Genomic DNA, 22,988 nt, shown 5'->3' on the forward strand with positions numbered 1-22,988 from the left:
CTGAAGTCTGGTAGCAAGTTTGCTGGCAATGGCTTGGGATGCAGTGGATGACCTTGACATTTTCAGTGTCTTACAAAATTCTGAGTTCCATAATGCCTGATTCCACTGCCTTCCTACCCACTGGAACAAATTGCCATGGGAATTTTTTTGCCATGAGAAGTCTTCACCTCCTTGGAGTAACCATCCCCCTAACTCACCGACAGGTTTGAGGCCCATCAGTTACTCTCATGCTTCTTCCTAAACTGTTTATGGGGGGTGTGGATGCTGTGTATGCTTCAGCTTCCTGGAGTCCAGGAGAGAGGTGGACAACAAAGAAAACCAAAGTTTTCTTGAACATGCCATAGACTCCCTAGCATTTAGAAGATGCTAAATAAAAGTTTGTTTGACTGAATTCATTCGGGATAACTTATTTTTTAACCTTTTTTCTCCTCCCAGATAGATATTTTTAGAGACTCCAACAACTGACCTAGTCAGACAGGATCATTTGTAAGGCCCTAATCAGCTCAAATTCCTTGGTCCTCAGATTTTGGGTGATGGATGATAAATCCCATCTGGTTTCCACCCTTCCTTCAGTCTTTAGAAATTTTTAACCTGGAGGAAAGTAACTGATCCCTCCCTAGTTTAAATACTTTCGGGTTCAGAAAACTGACCCAATGCAGCCAGCATCTTTTGTTAAGACTTGCTTCCTATGGGAAATACCTATTGCTTCAGAGTACCCTTCTCACCTTGTACACACCAAAGCACCTAATTACTAGGAAGCAGTAGTGGCTCATCAAAACTATTTACATACGTTTATTCTCAGAGAAAAAGAGTGTAGATCTTGACATACAAGATATCCTAAAACAAAGAGAGAAGAGGAGAGGAGAGAAGAAGAAGAGGGAAACAAAAAGAGAGGGAAAGGAGAGAAGAGGAATAGGAGAGGAATATTATTTTAGTTCAGGGTTTTGCTTAACAAGTAAATCCATCTCCACCACTCCTACCCCCATTGTGTACCAACATTGGTTCCCCTCACTTGCCCACTTCCAGGAGTATAGGGACTTGTCATGGCTCCGATTACAGCATCTGTGGCAAGGGTTGCTTTCAAAGGCTCAGATTCAAACCATTCATCCAACACCTAGGACAATAAAAGCAAGGAAGAATTAATGACAGTCACTTCTCAGTAATCACTGAATACTTTCATCCTGCCTTGTTTAGATTAGGGAGTTGGAGATTAGGTCTGTGAGTTCTAATGGGAACAAAAGCCTCTAGCCAACAGTATCACCTACCTTGGTAATTGGGCCAGTGATAACTTGGTAATACTGGGGAAGCTGTGCTCCTAAAATTAGACCTAGAGAATAAGACCAAAAAACAAACAAAAAAAGAAATTATTATCCAAAATGTGGTGGAAAGAGCTCTGCTGCATTGTAGTGTGAGGGCAATCTTGCATTCCAAAGCAATGCTTTCTTTATATTCCTCACATATGATACCCTATCTCCTGCGCCTTTGCATTTGCTGTCTCACATGAATAAAGTGCTCTCTGTCTTTACCTCTACTTCCTGATCAAATCCTAACTTCTGCAACAGATCTTTCCCAGTTTATCCCCTACCCCCAAATTCATATCTTTTGAGATTAATTTCCATTTGCACTACAAACATCTTATGTCTGTATAATGGCTAACAGGATTAAGAGACTTGCTTGGGATCACATAGCTAATAAGTGTCTGAGGCTGAATTTGAATTTAGGAAAGTGAGTCTTCCTGGCTCCAGACATAGCACTTTATCCACTGTACCACTTAGCTGCCCATAGAGGAAGCACTTAATGAATGCGTGTTGACTTTATTTGCCAGTGGAATACCAACTAGCAGGCTGACCAAGCCAGAAAGGCTTTAAGTATGGACCCAGTGACTTATCATATGTGTTCTCAAAAGACCAGCCTAGCTAGGTTTGATGAAGCTCAACACAATTAGTCACAGTGTGACAACTTATTAGGTCAAAGCATCGGTCCAAAGACTATTTACTGCATTATGGGGGATTTTGTCTGCAGTGATGGGGGAAGTGCCCACACCATTGAATATATAGATCCTTGAAGTAGAAAAAATTAAAGAAAAACTGACCCTCATCTCTAAGAATAAGAGAATTATATGAAGAATATGGATGAATCTTTTGATTTTTTTTAATTTTAAAGGTTGGATCTCTATCTCCTCCACACTGTAAATACAGGAGTTACTGATGGGCCCCATCCTACTGGTCAGACCATGCTCCCAACAGTTCACCATATTAATGCTGAATTTAGTGTGGATTACCAGTTGGCTCAAACCACTGCAGCTCAGAACTCCTTAGCTCAAAAGATCCATTTGCCAGAGTCTCCCTGTTGCTGGCTTTATAAACAAGCATCATGACACCAAGCTAAATCTTCAGTCTTTTAATTTTTCCTACTGTTATCCCATTGCTTCATTTTGAATTTGGAAAGACATTTACATGCTTTTAGCTTTAACAAGATTCAGTCATTTATTTCTTGACTCAGAATTAGACCATTTCAGAGAATTAGTATAATTTTGCTTGATGGTGGTCTAAAGGCTAATAAAAATTCTTGATAATTTCCAAAGGGGTAGGAGAAACAGGAATTCTTGCTTTTCTCTTTGAAGTTCTAAAAATGGAAATTTGGCATTATGGAAATTTGCCTAGTGCTTTTGCAAAGGTCATCAGAGGAACATAACATTAGAACTGGAAACTACCTCGTAGGCCATCTAGTCTGTCTCTCTTATTTTACAGATGAAAACAACTCCATAGAATTTAGTATACCTTTTGGGACCTACCTGCTTGTAAAAGGGGTTTAAGTGTGAAGAGGGCCTTCAGTCTTTGATACAGGGACCTGCCTTGAAAGGCAGTTGTGTCTACTGGAGAGGAATCCAGTAATGGATCAATTGCTGCTGCCAAACGATTCATGAACATTTCATATTTGGGAAAAGCCTGAAAAGGAGGAAGACAACATAGCACTAAGACCCAACTGTCAAGGGGCACACCCTACTTATTTCATTCTCTTCTGGTACTTCCCACTCATTTGGCAACTAGACATCTCTGGCTTTTCAATATTGTCATTTCACTGTGGCTCACTTTTTAACCCAGGCTGTAAGTACAGTGGCCACTCACAGGTTGGATTCCATTGCTAATCTATTATGGAAACTACTTTGCACCACTTTGGACATCTTGATGGCTCTGTCTTCTTGCAATGTAGTGCCATGTTCAATTGTTTCTACATTGATAAAGTTCTGTCAATATTGTTAAATTTTGTTGGCCCACAACAAAGCTCTAGTTCTATCCTGGGTATAGCACTGAGGAAAAATAAATAACTGATTCTTTAATCAGAGGTCAAAGAAACGGTTTAGTGAATCAAACATGATATTCATTCAGTCTCTGATCCATTATCCTTTCATAAAGCCTGCATCAGGATTATTTTGTTTTAATACAGATATTCCTATGGATTAGAAATCCTAGTCAGGCATTGCATATATTCCCCCTTTTCTTCCAATGGATTTGAAATCTGCTTATTGTGAACCCAGAAAAGATTATCATCAGGGACAGAGAGATAGCAGATATGTCCAAAACAGATAGTTATTATAAGGTCAGCGGGTAGAGAGAGAGTCAAGCTTTGACACCTTGATTTCATTATTTAACATTTAGTTATAACCAAATGCTACCTTAGACCATTGGTGTCAAGCTTAATAGAAACAGGAGAAACCATACATAAGGATCCCTGTGGATCATATATTAATTTTAAAGCATAATAATGTTTTATTGTATTTTTATTTTATTTAAAAAAATTCCCTAATTATGTTTTAACCTGGTTAGGACCACACATTTAACCCCTCTGTCTTTTTTTTTTTCCTAAAGCTTTTTATTTTCAAAACATATGCATGGATAATTTGACAACATTGATCCTTGCATAGCCTTGCGTTTCAGATTTTCCCCTCCTTTTCCTCACCCCCTGACCTAGATAGCAAGCAATCCAATATATGTTAAACATGTTAAAATATATGTTAGATCCAATATGTATAAACTTATTTATACAATTCTCTTGCTGCACAAGAGAAATCAGATGAAAAAGGAAAGTAAATGAGTAATGCAAGCATACAACAAAAAAAAAGAGCAAAAATGCTATGTTGTGATCCACGCTTAGTTCTTACCACCCTCTTCTGAGTGTAGATGGCTGTCTTCATCACAAGATCATTAGAACTGGAAAGAGTCACATTCATCAGAATTGATCATCTTATAATCTTATTATTGTTATGTACAATGATCACCTGGTTCTGCTTCACTGAGTATCAGTTCATGTAAGTTTCTCCAGGCCCTTCTGAAATCATCCTGCTGATCATTTCTTACAGAACAATAATATTCCATAACATTCATATACCATAACTTATTCAGCCATTCTCCATCTGATGGGCATCCACTCAGTTTCCATTTTCTTGCCACTTACCAAAAGGGCTTCCACAAACATTTTTGCACATGTGGGTCCCTTTCCCTTCTTTAAGATCTCTTTGGGATATAAGCCCAGTAGTAACACTGCTGGATCAAAGGGTATGCACAGTTTGATAACTTTTTGAATATAGTTCCAAATTGCTCTACAGAATGATTGGATCTGTTCACGGTTTCACCAACAATGTATCAGTGTCCCAGTTTTCCCGTATCCCTTCCAACATTCATCAATATCTTTTCCTGTCATCTTAGCCAATCTGACAGGTGTGTAGTGGTATCTTAGAGTTGTCTTAATTTGCATTTCTCTGATAAATAGCAATTTAGATCACCTTCTCATATGATTAGAGAAACCCCTCTGTCTTTGACTCATAGATTTGTAAATTGTGGGGATTATATGGTCTACTTCCCTCACTTTATATATGAGAGAAATGCTTATTAATAACTAATGATTTGGAGAGAATCTTTTTCTATTATCAAGACCCCAGTCTCTGAAGGTTGAATGAACTTTCTGTATTTGATCTCATGCAACTTTACAAGGAATCTCCAGTTTAAGGTGAATTCCATTCAATCCAGTGTAGTTGGAAACAGACCCTTTTTGTTTAAATTGACCCAAGACTGGAGGTATTTTTGTTATTGAAATAGTCTTTCTATCAAGGGTGACTAGATGCTACTCTCAGTCTCTCATTAATTGTTCACTAATCAGGTTGATTCCTATCCTGGAGAACATGTATTCTTCAAAGGATATATAAATTATGAACCTGCCACCATGATTATCTTTGGTCTAAGAGGGAGATGGTCAAATTATTTTATTTCCTATTACTAAAATGCTGGCATTATTAATAAAAGGATTAAATTACCCAGTACTTATATCTCCTGAATCTTTTTAATTGCCATATAGATAAGCCAATTGAGACTCAGAGCTTAAAATGGATTCCCAAAGTCACATAGCTAATGAGTAGTAACTGGACCTAGGTTTTTAAACTCCATTGTTCTTCCTACTGTTTTACATACATGTTAGTCTCTCTCTTTTTTTGTGTCTATTGCAAAACCTCAGGTATAAAGGATAGTATAGGACTGGTTGTTCCTGCAGGGAATGTGCTGCAACCTGATATAAGATTTGCAAACTTTTTAAGATGGTTCTAGTCACTGTGATGTATCAACTAAAAGGTTCCTGATAAAACTGCTGCCATTATTCCCAATGCAGAACCAGTTTCAGACTAGCAGAGAGGAGGCTATACCTGAGCATCCTTTGGAGAAAACTGGGCAATCTGTTTCTGGGTTTCAGCCATGTCTGTCCCTAGTAATAGTGACCGTGGGGGTTTGCCTTGGATTCCTTCTTCCAACATAGGGGTGAAGGAGTAGGGGTTTCGAAGATACACCTTTAGTCCATGTTTCTGCAGAAATATAAATAGCCATGGCAACATTACATAGTGCTTTTTGTCTTTGTGAAGCTTCTTTTTTGGACTCTGTGAAACCCACAACATGCAAGCAAATATATACAAAGCAACCTATTTATAGAATAAATAGGAAATAATTAAGAGAAAGAAGGCATTGGGATTAAGGGGAGTTGGGGATGGCTTCCTCTACAAGGTAGAGTATTAGTAACAATTTAAAGGAAGCCAGAGAAGTCTAGAGGAGACAAGTTAGAGCAGAGAAGGAAGGGAAGACCCTCCTCATTTAACAGATGAAGAAATATAAGGCTGTTTTATGGTCTTATATGTCTTCATCTGTTAAAAAGATGTTAAAGCGTTCTTCAGGTATGTTGATTTTTTGCAGTTCTTACATATACATATATTTATACATATGCTTATGCATCATATATACTTACCTCTAGCTCTATCTCTATATTTGTTTGGTTTTTTTTTTCCAAAGGGAAAATTTTTAAGTCTCATTTTAAGGTTAAAACCCATATTCAGGGCTGCTCAATATGTGAACCAATTAGTCTTAGAGCCAGATTAGAAGGCAGGTCTCCTGGCTGCCTATTTAATTTTCTCTCCCCAACACCATGCTGATACTATAGCATATAAACATTTTGATCACATTTGGGGTAAGAAGAAGAATAATGAGAAAGGTTACAAGATCATGTACTGCCTGGGAAACAGAAGAACCACAGCGGGTGAGTGTTAGAGCTCTGGTACCCGAGGGAGATAAAAAGATGAGGAACTCTGAAATGAAGAGGATGCTAGTAAATTCACCATTCTATCAAGTGCTGGTCTTTAGTGGTGTGAGAACTGGAAGTAGTAGAATTAGTCAGTTACTAGTCATTTATTAAGTACCTACTATGTGTCAGGTACTGTGCTAAATGAAAACCAAATGACTGACCCAGACTAACAGGAGACAAAATGTAAACAAGTATGAACCCTATAGAGAAGATAAATGGGAGAGAATAGAGGAATTAGTAAAAATGGAAAATGAAGTGGGAGGGGTCCTCATATTGTCTGCAAGATGCTACTGTTAGCACAATTAAGAGGCATGAAGAACTAGCTGAAAATAATCTACTAAAAAGTATAACTCAGCAGAGCAAGAACATAGAAGCTGAATTATCACATCAGGAGAACAACAAGCGCAAACTTTAATGAAAGACTGAAGATCTGAGAAAAAGACATGAAAAGGCATTAGGCCTTAAGAGATCTCTTGAGAAACTTAGTCTGGAGGATAAGCATCATATTTAACATGAGGTAGGAAGGTCTTTGTAGAAAATTTTAATCTCTGGACTGGTAATGGAATCAGGGTCTTTATTAAAGATGCTATAAATATTTTTGACCTCTTGGTCTCCCATGCCTCTTTCAGCCACATGAAATAAGATAAACAAATCTGGTATTATCTAAACAGCTTAGAAACCAAGATTTCTACACAATTTAAGCTTTAATTTAATTTCCAAGGCATGTTCCTCCACATAAGTGGTGACCATGGCCAACTTTCTAAGATGTCACTACCATATTCTCAGGATAGGGTCACTATGCCACAAACAAATACCAAACCAAACCATAATTTGAGAATCATACAAATAACAAGCAACCTAATTTAAACTTGCAAAGAAAGAAATGGAAAATGTTTATTTTACTCTGAGAATTTTAAGGTGAACAGGGAACAGAAAATTCTAGAGTACAAATACAATATTTTACCTAAAATGGCTGAATATTCATTTAGCCATTTAAGTTCCTACTTTATGCAAATCACTGCTCTGTTTTTCCTTCTCTTTGTTATAAAATTTAAAAACTACTTATTTCTCTAACTTCAATAACATTCCACTAAATGTAAATTATATAATATATTTAATTTTAAGTGTAGTTTTAGGTAGATATCTTAGTACTGATAGAGGTGGTAGGGGATAGTGGAAAATTCTTAAATGGAGAATTCAGAAACTTCAATTTTGCTGTCAATTTTGCCACAAATATACCACATTATTATAGAAAGCTGGAACTCTGGAGAAGTATACTTGAAACAAGGTATTAATTCAGTGGAATTGATGAGGTAATGGTTCTCTAGTTCACATATATACTTAGTATGGTGATGTAATGGTTCTCTAAGTTCACACATAATCAGTATGCTGTAATAATGTAATTACAATAAGGTATATAAGGGCTAAGAAGGACTGGAAGATAGATATTCTATCTTTGACCAGCCTGGTGACTCTTCTGCCTCCTGTATTAAGACCAAGGACTCAGGCTGGTCCCGAGGTCCTCCAGAAAGCTAGCCCGGATATTACATGTTGTCTTGGGTAAGTCTTTAGGTCTCAGTTTCTTCATTTGGAAAATGCAGGGTCTAAAAAGAATGATTTCTAAGGCTCTCCCAGTTAAAATTTATATATATGGAGTCCTCAAGATCCTTTCGGGGATCTGCAAGATCAAAACTATTTTCATTTCTCATGAGGTAATTATTTAATAGATATAATCCACACAAACAAAAGCTCTTTGAGGGAATCCTTAATATTTTTTAAGAGCATAAAGGGGTACAGGAACCAAAAGACTGGTACAAAAAGTTATGTGAGGTAAAAAGAAGAAATGAATTTCTAACAGGACAGGTAAGGGGGAATCAGTTCAGATTTTCGTTCACTTGAAGGAGGAAATATGCTGATACAAAGAGTTAGGAAGAAGGGAATGAGTGAGAAAGGTAAAAGACACACACAGAGAGACAGAGAGACAGAGAGGGAAAGAGACAGATAGAGAAGGGGAGAGACAGAGACAGAGAAACAGAGATAGAGACAGAGAGAACAACAGAGACAGAGAAGGAAAAAGACAGACAGAGATGGAGAGAGACAGACGGGAAAGGAGAGAAATAGACAGACAGAAAGAGACAGAGACAGAAATAGGGAAAGAGACAGAGACAGGGACAAAGAGAATCAGAGAAACAGAAACAGAGAGAAATAGAGACAGAAAGAGAGAGGCGAGAGACAGAAAGAGAGAGAGAGAGAGAGAGAGAGAATGAGAAAGAGAAAATGAGAGAGAGAGAATGAGAGAGAGAGAGAGAATGAGAGAGAGAGAATAAGAGAGAGAGAGAGAGAGAGAGAGAGAGAATGAGAGAGAGAGAAAATGAGAGAGAGAGAGAGAATGAGAGAGAGAGAAAATGAGAGAGAGAGAGAGAGAGAGAGAGAGAGAGAGAGAGAGAGAGAGAGAGAGAGAGAGAGAGAGAGAGAGAGAGAACTTAGTTCACCAGGTTCTGAGTTTACTGCCTTGCAAAAAGGCAGTGGGAGGTAAATTGTATTGTTCTTCAATTGAAGTCTGGGCATTAACAGTGAATCTTTATCAGTTACAAATGCTCTTCAGAATTCTAATTAGTTCATCAGCATAACTAGCTCTTTCTGAATTGTATATTGGCTTTTCTTTTTTTAAATTTCCAAGCTAACTTCTGAGTTTTTTTTAAATAAAAGTTTATTTTTTCTGAAGCAATTTTGAAATTTGCATGCAAGTGGAAAATGATATTTTAGAAATTAAAAAAAATCAGTTTAACTGTCTATGCTATCAAATCCCTGTAATATGTCCAAATTGTCATTTATTTTATAGTATTTTAAAGGTGTTTTTCCACTTTATTTTCTCCATCCTCCCATTTTTTATCTTGTTGAATCTTATTGTTCTTTACTAAGAAACCGTCTGAAGAAAATCCTCTTTAGAAAAAAAATGGCTTGCTATTCACAGTTCTTCAACTCTTTAAATCAAACCTTCAGAGACTTCATTTTGAATAGGATAGACACAGTAACCTATCAAAAATAGAATTATTACCCGGTTTACATTGTACCTTTCTGTATTTACTAAATGAAACTAAGGATCAAATTTGATCCATGAGCCAAAGATTTCCCTACTCTTGTCACACTTTCATAAGACAGCTGCATGTATTAGGTTGAAACTTTGGCTCCTAAGCTGTTTGGATAACACTTGATTTGTTGGTCTTATTTCATGTGGCTGAAGGAAGAATAGGAGACAGATCAAGTGTGAAGGGGATGGATTATGAAGGGAAACATCTATATTAACAAGAAGGAACTAATGGGTCAAAAAAGCAGTTGGACCTGGAAACAGCAGGGTGGCAAGAGATGTGCTAAGACTCCCCACCTGACCATCATCTTCTCATTGATGAGTACTTTGAGATTATTATCTGAGAGTCAAAGAAGAGAGGAAGGAGACATAGTGGCAATGCTGAGAGTGCTTGCTACTATTCCCAGGGAAGACTGCAAGCTTCTGCCAGTTTTCTGCAGCCTTTTCAGAGGCACCAGGAGCTGAAGTAACTCACATTTCTGCAGCTGGTCTGGTGATGGAGTGTGACTGGTTGTCACTAACTGGCCTGTCATAGCAGTTAAAATTCATGATAGCAGAAGATATGGGTGTGAGGCAATGGGAAGAGGGCAGGACAAAGGAAGAAGAATAACTGAAGCAATCTCAGAGGGTGTGGTGTGTGTGTGTGTGTGTGTGTGTGTGTGTGTGTGTGTGTGTAAAAATGTGCAACCTCACATCAATTTGAACAAATTTTCCCCCTTCAAAGCAAAATCTGAGTGATTCTGACAATGGCCTTTATGGATTTGGGATTCTTATCCCAAAAGACTATAAGAACAATAAACCAAAGAAACCAAGAATTGATTCATTCTTTGTATTTGTAAGTTCAAAGTCCAGCATAGCATACAGCACCAATGGGTTCTTAATAAAAGCTTATTTGTTAGAATGAAAGAATTGTCATTGATTGATTGAAAGGATTGTTATATGCTTGATGACCTCCAAATGTGCACAGTTGTTAAACAGTCAGGCAAGGAGGGAGACAGAGCTGGTTTATGACAGGGGGTCAAAGATGGAGCTTTTTTGGAAGGAGGAAAAAAAGGGTCAAAGAAGGGGGATTTGGGAGGGAGAGAAAAGTCCTGTGAAGTCCAGACTTTCTTTCCAAGGAGTTATGATGAATTAACAGTATTCAGAATCATAATGAGGTCAAAAATAGGCTCAGGACACATAGGGAAACTGTGTAATAGAGGAAGTTATGATGAATTAACAGTATCCAGAATCATAATGAGGTCAGGGCAACAGGGAAACTGTGGAGTAGAGGAAAGAGGCAGAATAAAATGGGAGGAGGCCAGAGCACAATCCGTAAAAGTGAGAAAATAAGCCCAGAAAAATGATAAAGGTAGTAATGAAATTGCTATTTGTTCAATTTAATGTTTAATATTAATAATAATGGTAATAGAAATTCAGTTTTATACATGCCTCTTTGCTGTTATTATTTGTATGTGGAAATATGTGTTTGTTGATGATTAAACTCATAATGAAAAAATGAAATTTTTACTTAAAAATAGCGATAGAAGGAGGAGAAATTCTAGACCTATTGGTTCTCCTCTGGGATATGCAGGCAGATTGTTGTTTTGATATAAATTCTGCTATCTCTAGTCTTCAATTGTTTTCCCCTCAGGAATGAGATAATATATGCAAACTATTTTGTGACCCATAAAGAGTTATATAAATGTCATTATTATTGTTGTTGTTATCTTGAAACTCCACCACAGTCAGCACTTAGTGGACTAGAAATACATTTTGTCCAGGAATATTACCTTCAGTTCCAAGTCTTTATAAATCTGGGGCCGTAGAAGGCTGAGGAGGTAGGAAGCTCGGGAAAATTTGAAGCCTAAAGCAGAAGCATAGAGGTAAGTACAAGGTACCACTAGCATTGCCTTCTCACCAACCCACATCTCAAATTTGCTCCTCAGGACTGACCTGGGATGAGCTCTTCAGTGACAGCTGCACCTCCAATCAAGTGACGTTTCTCTAGGACAGCTGTGTTTACTCCCAACTTCTGCAGGTAGGCTGCCTATGGGAAACACACTATGTCCTCCTTCCATCTTTTTTTATAATGCTTTACATCTGTTCTGGGGTTTTACTTGGGGTTTTAATGAATGGAGTTGATGTTCTATGTGCATGCCATTAGAAGTGGCTGGGTGTCTGAAGGAATGTCCCAAGCCCCTTCCAGTGCTTTTCCTCTGTTTTTTATCATTATTTTAATTATTTCCTATTTATCCTGAATTAGCTTGTCTTGTATATATTGATTTATATGTTGCCTTCCCAATTAAACTGTAAGCTTCTGGAGATCAGAGATTTTTAACCTCTTTTTAGTCTCTAGTGCTTAGTCCAGTGCCTGGTACATTGTAGGTGCTTAATAAATATTGATTGACTTATATTCTAAAGGTTGAAAAATTTTTGATGGAAACTTTAATATTTAATATTTTCCCAAGCTAGGATTCTGCTCTGGCTCCATGGAAATTGTGGTTACAGAGTATTTCCACACTCGTTCCAATATTTGTAAGGCAGATGGCAGAATCTGGGCTTCTTGGGAGCTGGCTGATGCTTTCTTAGGTCTTCATTCAGGTCAGACAGGAAGCTGAAATTCTCAGAGAGTAAGCTTGGAGCTAGGAAGTTAATTCTATTGCAATTGCTCCTCTTCTTGTAGTCAGATGGAGATGGGTAGCTGACCACCCATTTCTAGTGGTACAAAGGTATTCCTTCATCCCCAAAACCCAGCACAGACATCCTAGATGGATGTGTGACATGGGCCAGATTAGCAGGAAGCTGGCCATAAGAGAGCCTTTATTCTGGATTCCTATTAGAATAATCTTAATCACCTTATTCCAATCAGCCATCCAACAACAGACTGAAAAATAAGAGGCAATAACTAAATTTCTCTGAGTCTCCATAACTCCTAGACTGAATCCAATAGCCACGATAATGGCAAGAAATGTGAAATTCAGTCCAACATATTCAAGGGCTCCTTAACCTCAATTACTTTCCAAAGCAAAGAAGCTTGGAACTCACGAAGCTGTAGGAAGCTGGTCCTAAACCAGCTCTGTGTTCCAGGAAAAGACGGCTGCATTAGATTTCTAAGCTGCTCTATGCTGTCAATTTTTCTGTTCCCTATCACATCTCTCATGTGAAAATTCACAAAGAAACTACTGTACCTGGTCAAAGGGACCCAGGGCGAAGTGCCCTAGGAACATTTCCACAGATACATTTCTAGCCATCACAGGATGTTAAAACAAAACATGTCATGTAGAGTTGAGAAGTGAGTTAGAACTGTTCATGTCAAAATGAGACATCTATTCATTTTTGAATAGCTTTAATTTTAACTTTTTTTGGGGGGGGTTCTTAGGAATCATTTGCGAGGGGTCAGGGGTTCTTAAAACTTTTATGATATCTAGGGTCCTCAATTATCTTTGTTGACATTCAAGAATATTCCCTACAGTGACTCCTATTGATTAGCAAAAATCCACTATGGATACCATAGAGGTCCATAACTAATTGCTTTTCTACACTTTCCCTTTTTTCTCACCATCTGCCCACCCTGTTAGATTGGTACATATCCTATTTTTCATTGAAGGGCCTAGAGCTACCTTGTTTTAATAAGGAAATAGAATTCCATAAACCATGTCATATGTCCTTCCTTCTGTATACATTCTGAAAGTCTGGGGATTTTCATCTGAACTGTCTGATGCTTATCTTTTGGACTAGAAATTAACCCCTTGTCCTAGGGCTGGTTGGTCAGTTCACCCCCTAAGGAGAATCCCTCAGGTTTTCAGGCATCCGTGAACTTTCTCTCATTGGATTCATTCCATCTTCTTTCTTTTCTCTTTAGCTGAGCCCTACACCACTGTCGAGACTTTTGCTTAGATGCAGAGTGAAGCTGGTTGGAGGCAAATGATACTCACTGCAATCAGTCCATTGTGTCCTGCAAAAGAAAAGGTGGGAAAGAGAAGAAGAAAGGGAATGAAAAAAAGGTGAGTCAGAAGCAAGCATCATCCTTAGGGATTCTGCTGGGCTGCTCTTGGCCCAATCATCACTAAGGGCTTTGTCACACTCTCTGATTCCCCATCCCCTCCCGCCATTGCCTAATCCAAAGGCAAGAAAGTTGAGTTCTAGTCCAACCCTCTCATTATACAGATGAGGAAACAATGACAAGGAATTTAGCAAAGGGCATCCAGGAAAAAAAATATCAGAAAGGGGATTTTTAAAAACTTAGGTGCTGATTTCATACCTCTTTTCACTGGACGTTTCTCACCTAGCATGCATTTCTCTTATTCCTTATTCTTGGGGATGACTGCCAGATGGGACTACTCTTAGGGAAATCTAATTTCTGGTAGAGAACGATACCCTTTTTATGTTTGAAGTGTGTTTACTAAGAGTTCTCACATCTCCATCCAAATCCAGAAATTTGGGTAATTTTGCTGGATTTTCTTCCCTTGTGATCAGCATTCTAATTTCTTGTTTAAATTTGAAAGTAGTTGACTAGTATTTTGAGTTTACTCTCTCCCCATTTATTATATAAATATCTTGTATGTACACAGTTGCTTGCATTAGATCATGAACTTCTTATGACTAGGGATTTTGTGTATGTGTGTGGTTTTTTTTTGTGTGTGTGTATAAAGGGAAATAACAGAAAGAGGTAGAAACAAGGAAAAATAGCCTTTCCAAATTTCAAACTATATTATAAAGCAGCAGTAATTAAAACCATCAGGTTAAAAATAATAGAGCAATTGGTAGAATATTATGTATTATATAAACATGTGTATATATGCATATTATAGAAATGATACAAACATATTCATTCGCAAATATCCACATACACATATACATACACATTGATGGATACCATATAACTTCATGTCATGATCTGAAAAATAGGCATTTTTCATTCATTTGGTTTTTACCTATGTGGATGGTTAGGACAAATGATATCGAGTAGTTAAAGACATAGGTGTTCTAGTAAATATTTGCTAGCTCTCTTTATAAAAATAAAATACACAGAGAACACTCAAGTTTAATCTGCATTATTAACATTTTTGCCATCACTTTCTTAAGACTATATAATCTACAAAACAATAAACCTCACCCCATTTGTAGTATTTGTTGATTCCTGAGATATAAATGCTCATACTGAAAATTTAACAATCAACTCTCTCAAGCCCATTCAAGTTGATTTCAGCATCACCTACAGACCTCTTCTTCAAGGAGGTTCTGCACTATTCAAAGCTTAGTGCAATCAGAATGATGCCATCTTCAAACAGGGACATCTAGAGAATCATACCATGTATCTTCCCTAGGGAATCCTTCTTTAGCTTGAACTTCTCAGTGTTTTTTCTTCATGATGGTGGTGAACACCTAAAGAGACCATACATCTTGTTTTATGTCTTACTAATGGTCAAAATGACATCAGAAAAATTCTTTTTGTTCTATCTTCAAAGGATCTTGAATAATTTGATATATGGATGGGAAACACCTTTTGGAAAATACATTTTTTAAAATAAATTTTTGTTGCTGTCTTTTGTTGTTGTTGTTGTTGTTGTTGTTTATCACATAATTTCCTTCAGTATACATCCTAATTTCCCTCCTGGAGAGCCATTCTATAAACAGTATTTTTTAAACTCCCCCCCCCCAAAAAAAAGGAAAAATGGAGAAAATCAGTCACATTGAAAAAATCCACAGATATGTCCAATGATCAGCAAATGTGGATTTTCCATGTTTGCAAAGGAGTAGATGGGAGTATCATCTCAAAACTTTTCTTTGGAACTATACTCTTTCTTTGTAATTTTGAAACATTCACTTTTGATTTTTTTTGATGGTTGTTCTTTCCACTTCCAATGTTGTAATCAAGTAATTTAAGACAACTCTAGGTACCATTACACACCTCTCAGATTGGCTAAGATGACAGGAAAAGGTAATAATAAATATTCGAGAGGGTGTGGGAAAATTGGGACACTAATACATTTTTGGAGAGTTGTGAACTGATCCAACCATTGTGGAGAGTAATATGGAACTATGTCCAAAGATTTGATACCCCTTGATCCAGAAAGTCTCACCACTGGATCTGTATCCCAAAGAGATCATTAAAAAGGAAAAAGGACCCAAAATGTTTGTGACAGCCCTTTTTGTAGTGACAAGGAACTGGAAACTGAGTGGATGCCCATCAGTTAAAGAATAATTGAATAGGTTATGGTATATGAATGTTATAGAATATTATTGTTCTGATTTCAGAAAGGCCTGGAAAGACTTACATGAACTGATGCTGAGTAAAGTGAGTAGAACCAAGAGAACACTGTACATAGTAAAAAGATTATGTAATGATTAACTCTGATGTATGTGGCTCTTCTCAATAATGAAGTGTTCAGGCCAATTCCAATAGATCTGGGATAGAGAGAGCCATCTGACTCCAGAGAAAGGACTATGAAGACTGAATGTGGATCAAAGCATAGTATTTTGACCTTTTTTGTTGATGTTTGTTTGCTTTTTTTTCCTTTCTCATTTTTTCCCTTTTTAATCTGGTTTTTCTTGTGTAGCATAATGAATGTGGAAATTTGTGTAGAAGAATTACACATGTTCAACATATATTGGATTACTTGTTGTCTAGGGGAGAAGTGTGGGAGGAAGGGGGAGAAACATTTGGAATACAAGGTTTTGCAAGGGTGAATGCTGAAAACTAGCTTTGCATGCATTTTGAAAATAAAATATTGTTTTAAAAAATAAAAAAAATTAAAACTGAAAAAAGTTCCAGCTTTTATTTTTATTGATCATTTATATAATTTTTGATTTCCTATTTATTTCTCCTCTAACTTAAATATTTCCTCTTTTGTGCTTATTTTAGATTTGTTTTACTGGTATTTTAACTTTTAAAAGTGCATATTCAATTTATTTAGTCTCTCTATTGCCTTAATGTATGTTTGTCAGGGATGTGATTCTTTGCTCTTCACAGACTCCTTTAATTGCACTACAGAAATTGTTGTAGAAGAGAATCTCTAAAGCAATTTTGCTCTATTGAAACAAGCATATTTAAAAAAATAATCAACAAATAATAATCACAGTGGGATACTGTATTCTCTACTGTTGTAGGGATTTCAGTTATGTGATGATGAAGATATATTATTATACTTTGGAATATTATTTGTGAAAGCCTGCCTACTCTCTACAAATATCTTTACTGAGGATACCCTTCACATATTATTTTCATAGCATTTTTATAGAGATGGAGAAGTAGGCATAGAGGTTGGTAATTTTGATGTTTTCATTATTAATAAAACTAATGACTTTTCTGCCTGTGCCTCTATTTTCTTCACATCCTCCATTTATCTTCGAATTCATTCCTTTATGATTTTTCACAGTTGTATTGTCTCCAGTACAGCTCTCCTATTCGCCAATTTGATCCAATTTAGCTGCCTTCCCATCTCTTTTCTCTTTGGTGCTTCTAGAAGCATAACCAGGACTGTAATGGCAAAGTTCAAGGCTAGTAGTGAAAAAAGTTGGATATCAAAATCTTTTTAGATTGCTTCCATTTTTACCTCTGCATTCTCCATTTTTCTTTTGCTTATTGTCCTCCTTCCTTTTTCAACTTTAAAAGCCTTCAGGATGTCTCTGCTTAGTTGGGTCTTTTGAAAAGCTTTCTTTAAACTAATTTTACTCTTCGTTGCTTCTGTTTCTTGAGGCAAAACTGAGACTAAAGAAGTCTTCCCTTATTTCTATAGGATTTGACAAACAAATTTATATTATGAACTGGTATTACCTTTGGATGTCATTTCTCCTCATTTGGTCAGAAAGTCAGGTGTTGGTTGACTCAGGTGTTTTTAGGCTCTTTGAGTCCCCATTATTGGAATAACTGATTAATGTTGGTTAAACTTCTGCATGAAATTATTGCAGCTATTTGTGCCTATGGACTTTTTCCCATCCATTTTTCATTATCAGTAACATGTTTAAATTGGTTAGGATGGAGCTAAGGTTTTGTTGTTGTTTTTTTACATCTTACCTGTTTTCTCTTTTTAATTTTTTTTGCTTCATATTAATATTAATTTTTGCACTAATAATCAGGTGATCTAGCTATGCACTTACTGACTGAGAAATGACTTCTACATTGGGTACAAGTAATTTTCTATTCAAAAATAAATAATTTCATTCTTGTGATATTATTGATACTTGTCACATCTCTATCCTGTCAAATTATTTTTGGAAAAAAAGTACACTTAAAATTGACCTATGGACACGAAGGTCCTGAGCAATCTATTAATCTTTGTCCTTTTTCATCATTTCCTTCTGTTTCATGTTTCCAATATATTTGTCATTATTATCATCTATTCTTACTTTTTCATCAAAGTCATCAACTATTTAATTTACAGGTTCTTATCAAGTTTGTTGGAGAATTCTGCCATCTTTTCATCCTCTGCAAGGGGTGTTGGTGTTAATCAACATTTTATTTTCATGGTTTGTCTTTTTGCTACCTATTATGGGCAGTGAAAAAAACAGAAGATTGAATGGTCCACAAAACGATGCTTCTTGGTTTCCTGTTGCTTTTGTAAGACTGATAAAACCAACTCATACAATTCTGTAACTAGGCTCCCCACATCTTTACATTTAACTGCAACTTCCTTCCTTCTTCATTTATAGTGAGATAAGTTCGTCAAGTAGGATGTTTACTTTGGAGCTCAAATGATTAATGTGAGCTCATATTTAGGACACCAACAAATAAGTAAACAATTATAGATGGTCTAAAAACTGTCATTCTTAGCATCCTCAGTCCTCTTTCCTCCCACTTGATTGCCACCATTACAGAAAGAAGAGCCATTTTTATATTTTTATTATTATTTGCTGTGGCCAATGTATCCCTCACCAAGTGACCAGACCAGTAGTGATTAGTTTCTTCTATAGCTAGTTTTAAGTCCATTTACCCTTCCTCTTACCACCAATAGCCCAGGACTAAAGTTCCTATACTATTTTTTTTATTCCATCCCCAATGATTGAGGAAGGCTTGAAGAATAAGTCAGTCTCTCTCTCTCTCTCTCTCTCTCTCTCTCTCTCTCGCTCTCGCTCTCGCTCTCGCTCTCGCTCTCTCTTTAACCCAGGTGTCCTGGGACTTGGTTCAATTGAAACTCAAAGGGAAACCAAAGGTACTAAATGGCCTCTTCTAGAAATGACCAAAGTGACAAAATGTCACTATGGTGTAGGGGTGGATGAGATGGAGAAGGGAAATCCAAGTCACGAATTAGAGAATCACAGTCATAAAACCAATCCAAACCTGAGTAGGAATCCCTTTTACAAAAGGGATACATAATTGTTTTATTGATACATAATTATTTTATTAGGCATTTTACTGTGTCTCAGCGACTACTTGAAGTGCTGAGGATACAAATAGAAGACAATAAGGACAAATTTTTTTGTACTTTTTAATGTAGCCTAAAATCTAAGTAACTGTGTGATTCTGGGCATGTCTCCCAAACCTGTTTGCCTCAATTTCCTTATCTGTAAAATGTGCTAGAGAAGGAAATGGCAAACCACTTCAGTATCTTTGCCAAGAATACTCCAAATCAGAGTTGGACATGATTGAAACGACTGAATAGCAACAAGATCCAATTAGATATCTTATATAGGTATATAAGAACAATTTTTTGTATGTCATGCTGTAACTCATATTGAATGAAATTTCAGTCCACTAAAACCCTGAGCTCTGGGAACAATGAAAACAGGTTCTTGTTCACAGCCATTGATTTCATTTAGTCTAACTCCCTCACTGTACAGATGGGGAAACTGAGGTCTGAAAAGGAACAGTTATTCACCCAGGGTCATACAAGTAGTAAACATCAGAACTTGGGGCTAGACTAGACTTTCTGACTCCAAGTTCCATGTTGTGGCATTTGGGAATGTTGGTGCTAAGGGAGGATAACCTTTAGTAGAGAGCATGGGGGTGACCAGGCTGAGGTAGGGAAGAAAAGAGAGATAGGAGAATCTTCATCATGGAGGCCTCGAGGTTCTGAAGTGAAGGCTATAAGAAGCTGGAGATGCTCACAAAGTTTTCTCTGACTGAATTTAATCAGGATATGAACCTTCTAATATTATAGGTGCCTCAGCCCCAGTTGTAGGTGAGCATCTGCCTTGGAGACACATAGGAGAAAAATTTAATCTCCAGGTCTCTCTTAACCTGATTGCTAATATTTAAAATGCCCTTTCAGGTAGAAGAAGCATTTTATCCCATAGTGAGAAAGAAAAGATGGCAAATACAAGTTTGAAGGAGAGGTAAGCATGGAAACCCACCCAGCCACAAGTGAGTACAAATAATAATTTCAATTCCTTTCCTCTTTTCTTAAAAGGATAAGGACTGGAAACTAGAAAGACTCTAAAAGGAGTGTAGAGGACAGAAAAAGGGCAGCAGCTTCATAATTCTGCCTAGGGGCAGTGCTTCCCCTTTCTTCCTACTGTGTAAATACAAAGAAATATTCTCCTTCATAGGCCCCAACTAGCTCTGGGTTCATAATTTTTTTTTTTTGGTCTCAGTTTTTTCATCTGTAAAGAGGGACTATTAACTACTTCATGGGGGTTTCTTCAGAGTTTAAGTAAAATCATGTCTATAAAGCTTTGTGTTTATCAAATACTAATAATGATAAATGTGTTATTAATAATTAACAACCAAGTTATTAATAATCATCAGCATTCATAGAATGCTTTAAAGTTTGCAAAGTATCACATTCCTTACCTAATTTGAGTCTCACAATAATTCTCCACGGAAGATATAATAGCTTTTAGCACTAGTTAGCAGCATCCTAGTCTGACACTGGTTATATGACTATATACAACCTTTTGTGAGGGGGTCTCAGTTTTCACATCCATAAAATGGAGATAGTAATACCTTATATACTTATCTCAAAGGATTGTTTGAAGTTCAAAGGAGATAATACATGTAAATCACTGTACAACTTATAGCTATTATTAATAGTAAATATTAATCAATTCATATCTAATACTAATTAATGTTAATAGTTAATATTGATAACTAACACATGTAATATTTTAAGGTTTGTTGTTGTTCAGTTTGTCTGATTTTTCATGAGGTTTTCTTGGCAAAGATACTGGAGGGGTTTGCCATTTCCTTCTCCAGCTCCTTTTTACAGTTGGGGAAACTGAGAAGGGTGAAGTGACCTGCCCAGGGTCACACAATTAGTAGGTATCTGGATTTGAACTCAGTTCTTCTAGATTCCAGACCAAGGACTTTATCCAGGCCACCTGACTGCACCCATTTTAAGATTTGCCAAATATTTTACTTACCTTATCTCATTTGAATCTCATAATAACACTGAGGGATAAGCACCTCAGGTAGTATCATCCTCAGTTTAAGGATGTTTAACAAGTACAGAGAAGAAAAAGGATTTATTTGCACAAAGTCACAGAGGTAGCAAATAGCAGATGTGGAATTTGAACTCAGACCTTCTAAACTCTAAATCCAACACTCACTCTACAATGCGAGTTGGTGGAGACTCCTTAGCAACCCTGATGCAAATCCTTTGAGAGGGGGAGAGCGTGCCCCACTTGGCAAGCAGAAGAATCTTAGCGTGACTTCCTTAGGAACATCCCATCAGGTTTGAGGGGAATTTTTCCAAAAGTATCTAAAGTAGCGATCACTCCTGGAAACATAGGCCTCCCTGCTTCATCCCCCCAAATCTTTAAGAGAATAAGTCACCCACCCAATGTCACAAACTGAGTTAATAGCAGGGCTGGGATGAGAATCCAGGACTCCTGGCTTCCTCCTCAATGCTCTTTCCACACAGAGCCAGCTGGTCTCAGTTTCCAGCTCCCTGTCAATCAGATTATCCCCCTCCTCTTATTCTAAAGAATATGAAACTAAAACAGTGGAGTCTTAGTAAAATGGCCAGTGACTTTTGAAGACAGATTATCTTCTCCAGCCTCGTGCACAGGGTTATTGTACATTAAAGGTGGAAGAAAATCAGAGAAAGAAAGCATCTGGTTCATGGGCCTTGCTTTCCCCCAAAGCCTCCCCCCTCCCCAGGCCCCCACTGCAGCCCTCACTACCTGCTCCTATTATCACAGCATCGTATTCCGGCTTCAGGTGGCCCCCGGCTGCAGTGTGTGCTGTTCTCCTGCACAGGTGGTTAAAGAAAGCAAAAGCTCTTCCTAACTTCTGATTTGTGGCAATCATTTTCAGCTCAGTTTTAAACTCCAGCTAGTTTCCAGGCGCAGTCACTGGAAGGGCCAGGACTTTGTCTTGGTTGCAGGAGGAGGGGGGACTAGAGAGAAAAGCAGGAAGGAAGGAGGAGCTCCAAATCCAGCTCTTCCAGGCCTTGGCCCTCACATTTGGCTTTGGGCCATCCTTGCAAAGGGAATTGGCTTTTCTGGATTTCCTTTCTCCTCCTCCTTTCATTGTGGCTTTGTCAGGTCTCCATGAAGTGAAAGCTGAGTTGAGATTACTCATTAACTTGGCAGAAGATGGCTTTACCTCTCTATGGTTTATCATTAAGAAGGAGAAACTCTGCTTTGCTTAGGTATAGATTTTTTTAATAAAGAATAAAAGAGAGATAATAATAATAGCTCACAAATTATATAGTGCTTTAAGTTCTGAGATTTTTTCCTATATTATTTTATCACATTGTCACAATTATCACAATAATTATTAAAATAAACCTGGGAGTTGGTTCTATTATTGTCCCCATTTTACAGATAGGACACTGAGGCAAACAGAGTGAAATGATTTTCCTAGACTATCTCATCTTGCTAGTACAGAAGGTGGATCTGATTTCAAGGCCAACATATTATCTATAATACCATTTCAGGTAGTTTGCTCTACAGAGAATAAAGAGACCTTTGGAGCTTGTACCCGAGGAAGAAAATCTATCAGCTCTCACAATGAAATGTTAATAGGTAGCCTCTGTTCTTTTGTTGTTGTTTTTCTCTAACTCTTTTTGAACTTTCTTGTGAGGATTTCCTTGCAAAAAATACTGGAACAATTTTCCATTTTCTTCTTTACCTCATTTAGCAGATGAAATAGAGGCAAATAGGGGAAAGTGACTTACAGAGAGTAAGTCTGTCACCTGAGGCTGAATTTTATTTCAGGTCTTCCTGCCTCCTGGCCTGGCACTCTATTTATTGCACCACCTAATTGTGCTATTTGTAAAAACTTGCTTTTTCTAGCCAATAGGATTGAAGTAGTTACCCATCATTCTTTCCTTTACCACAATGTTTCTGGGAACTACACCTGCCAGTCAGTCATGTCTAGTCACTCACTGGCTCAGCTCCCTCTGACTAATTCCTTTTT

General features: G+C 37.3%; 1 protein-coding gene across 1 annotated transcript in view; it reads right to left on the bottom strand.

Annotated features, from left to right (window-relative positions):
• PYROXD2 (pyridine nucleotide-disulphide oxidoreductase domain 2) overlaps positions 1-22,073 on the bottom strand; it is a 37,324-nt gene extending 15,251 nt beyond the window's left edge. Inside the window, exons 1-8 of the mRNA XM_051981837.1 lie at positions 21,749-22,073; positions 13,621-13,640; positions 11,639-11,732; positions 11,476-11,549; positions 5,693-5,848; positions 2,795-2,948; positions 1,266-1,327; positions 1,017-1,114 (exon numbers count right to left, since the gene is read on the bottom strand). Of these exons, the coding sequence (XP_051837797.1) occupies positions 1,017-1,114; positions 1,266-1,327; positions 2,795-2,948; positions 5,693-5,848; positions 11,476-11,549; positions 11,639-11,732; positions 13,621-13,640; positions 21,749-21,875 (785 nt within the window). The 5' untranslated portion in view covers positions 21,876-22,073. The remainder of the gene's footprint in view (positions 1-1,016; positions 1,115-1,265; positions 1,328-2,794; positions 2,949-5,692; positions 5,849-11,475; positions 11,550-11,638; positions 11,733-13,620; positions 13,641-21,748) is intronic.
• Positions 22,074-22,988: the final 915 nt, after the last annotated feature.

Source organism: Antechinus flavipes, chromosome 2 (assembly GCF_016432865.1).
Source record: "Antechinus flavipes isolate AdamAnt ecotype Samford, QLD, Australia chromosome 2, AdamAnt_v2, whole genome shotgun sequence".
In the NCBI taxonomy this organism is placed as follows: domain Eukaryota; kingdom Metazoa; phylum Chordata; class Mammalia; order Dasyuromorphia; family Dasyuridae; genus Antechinus; species Antechinus flavipes.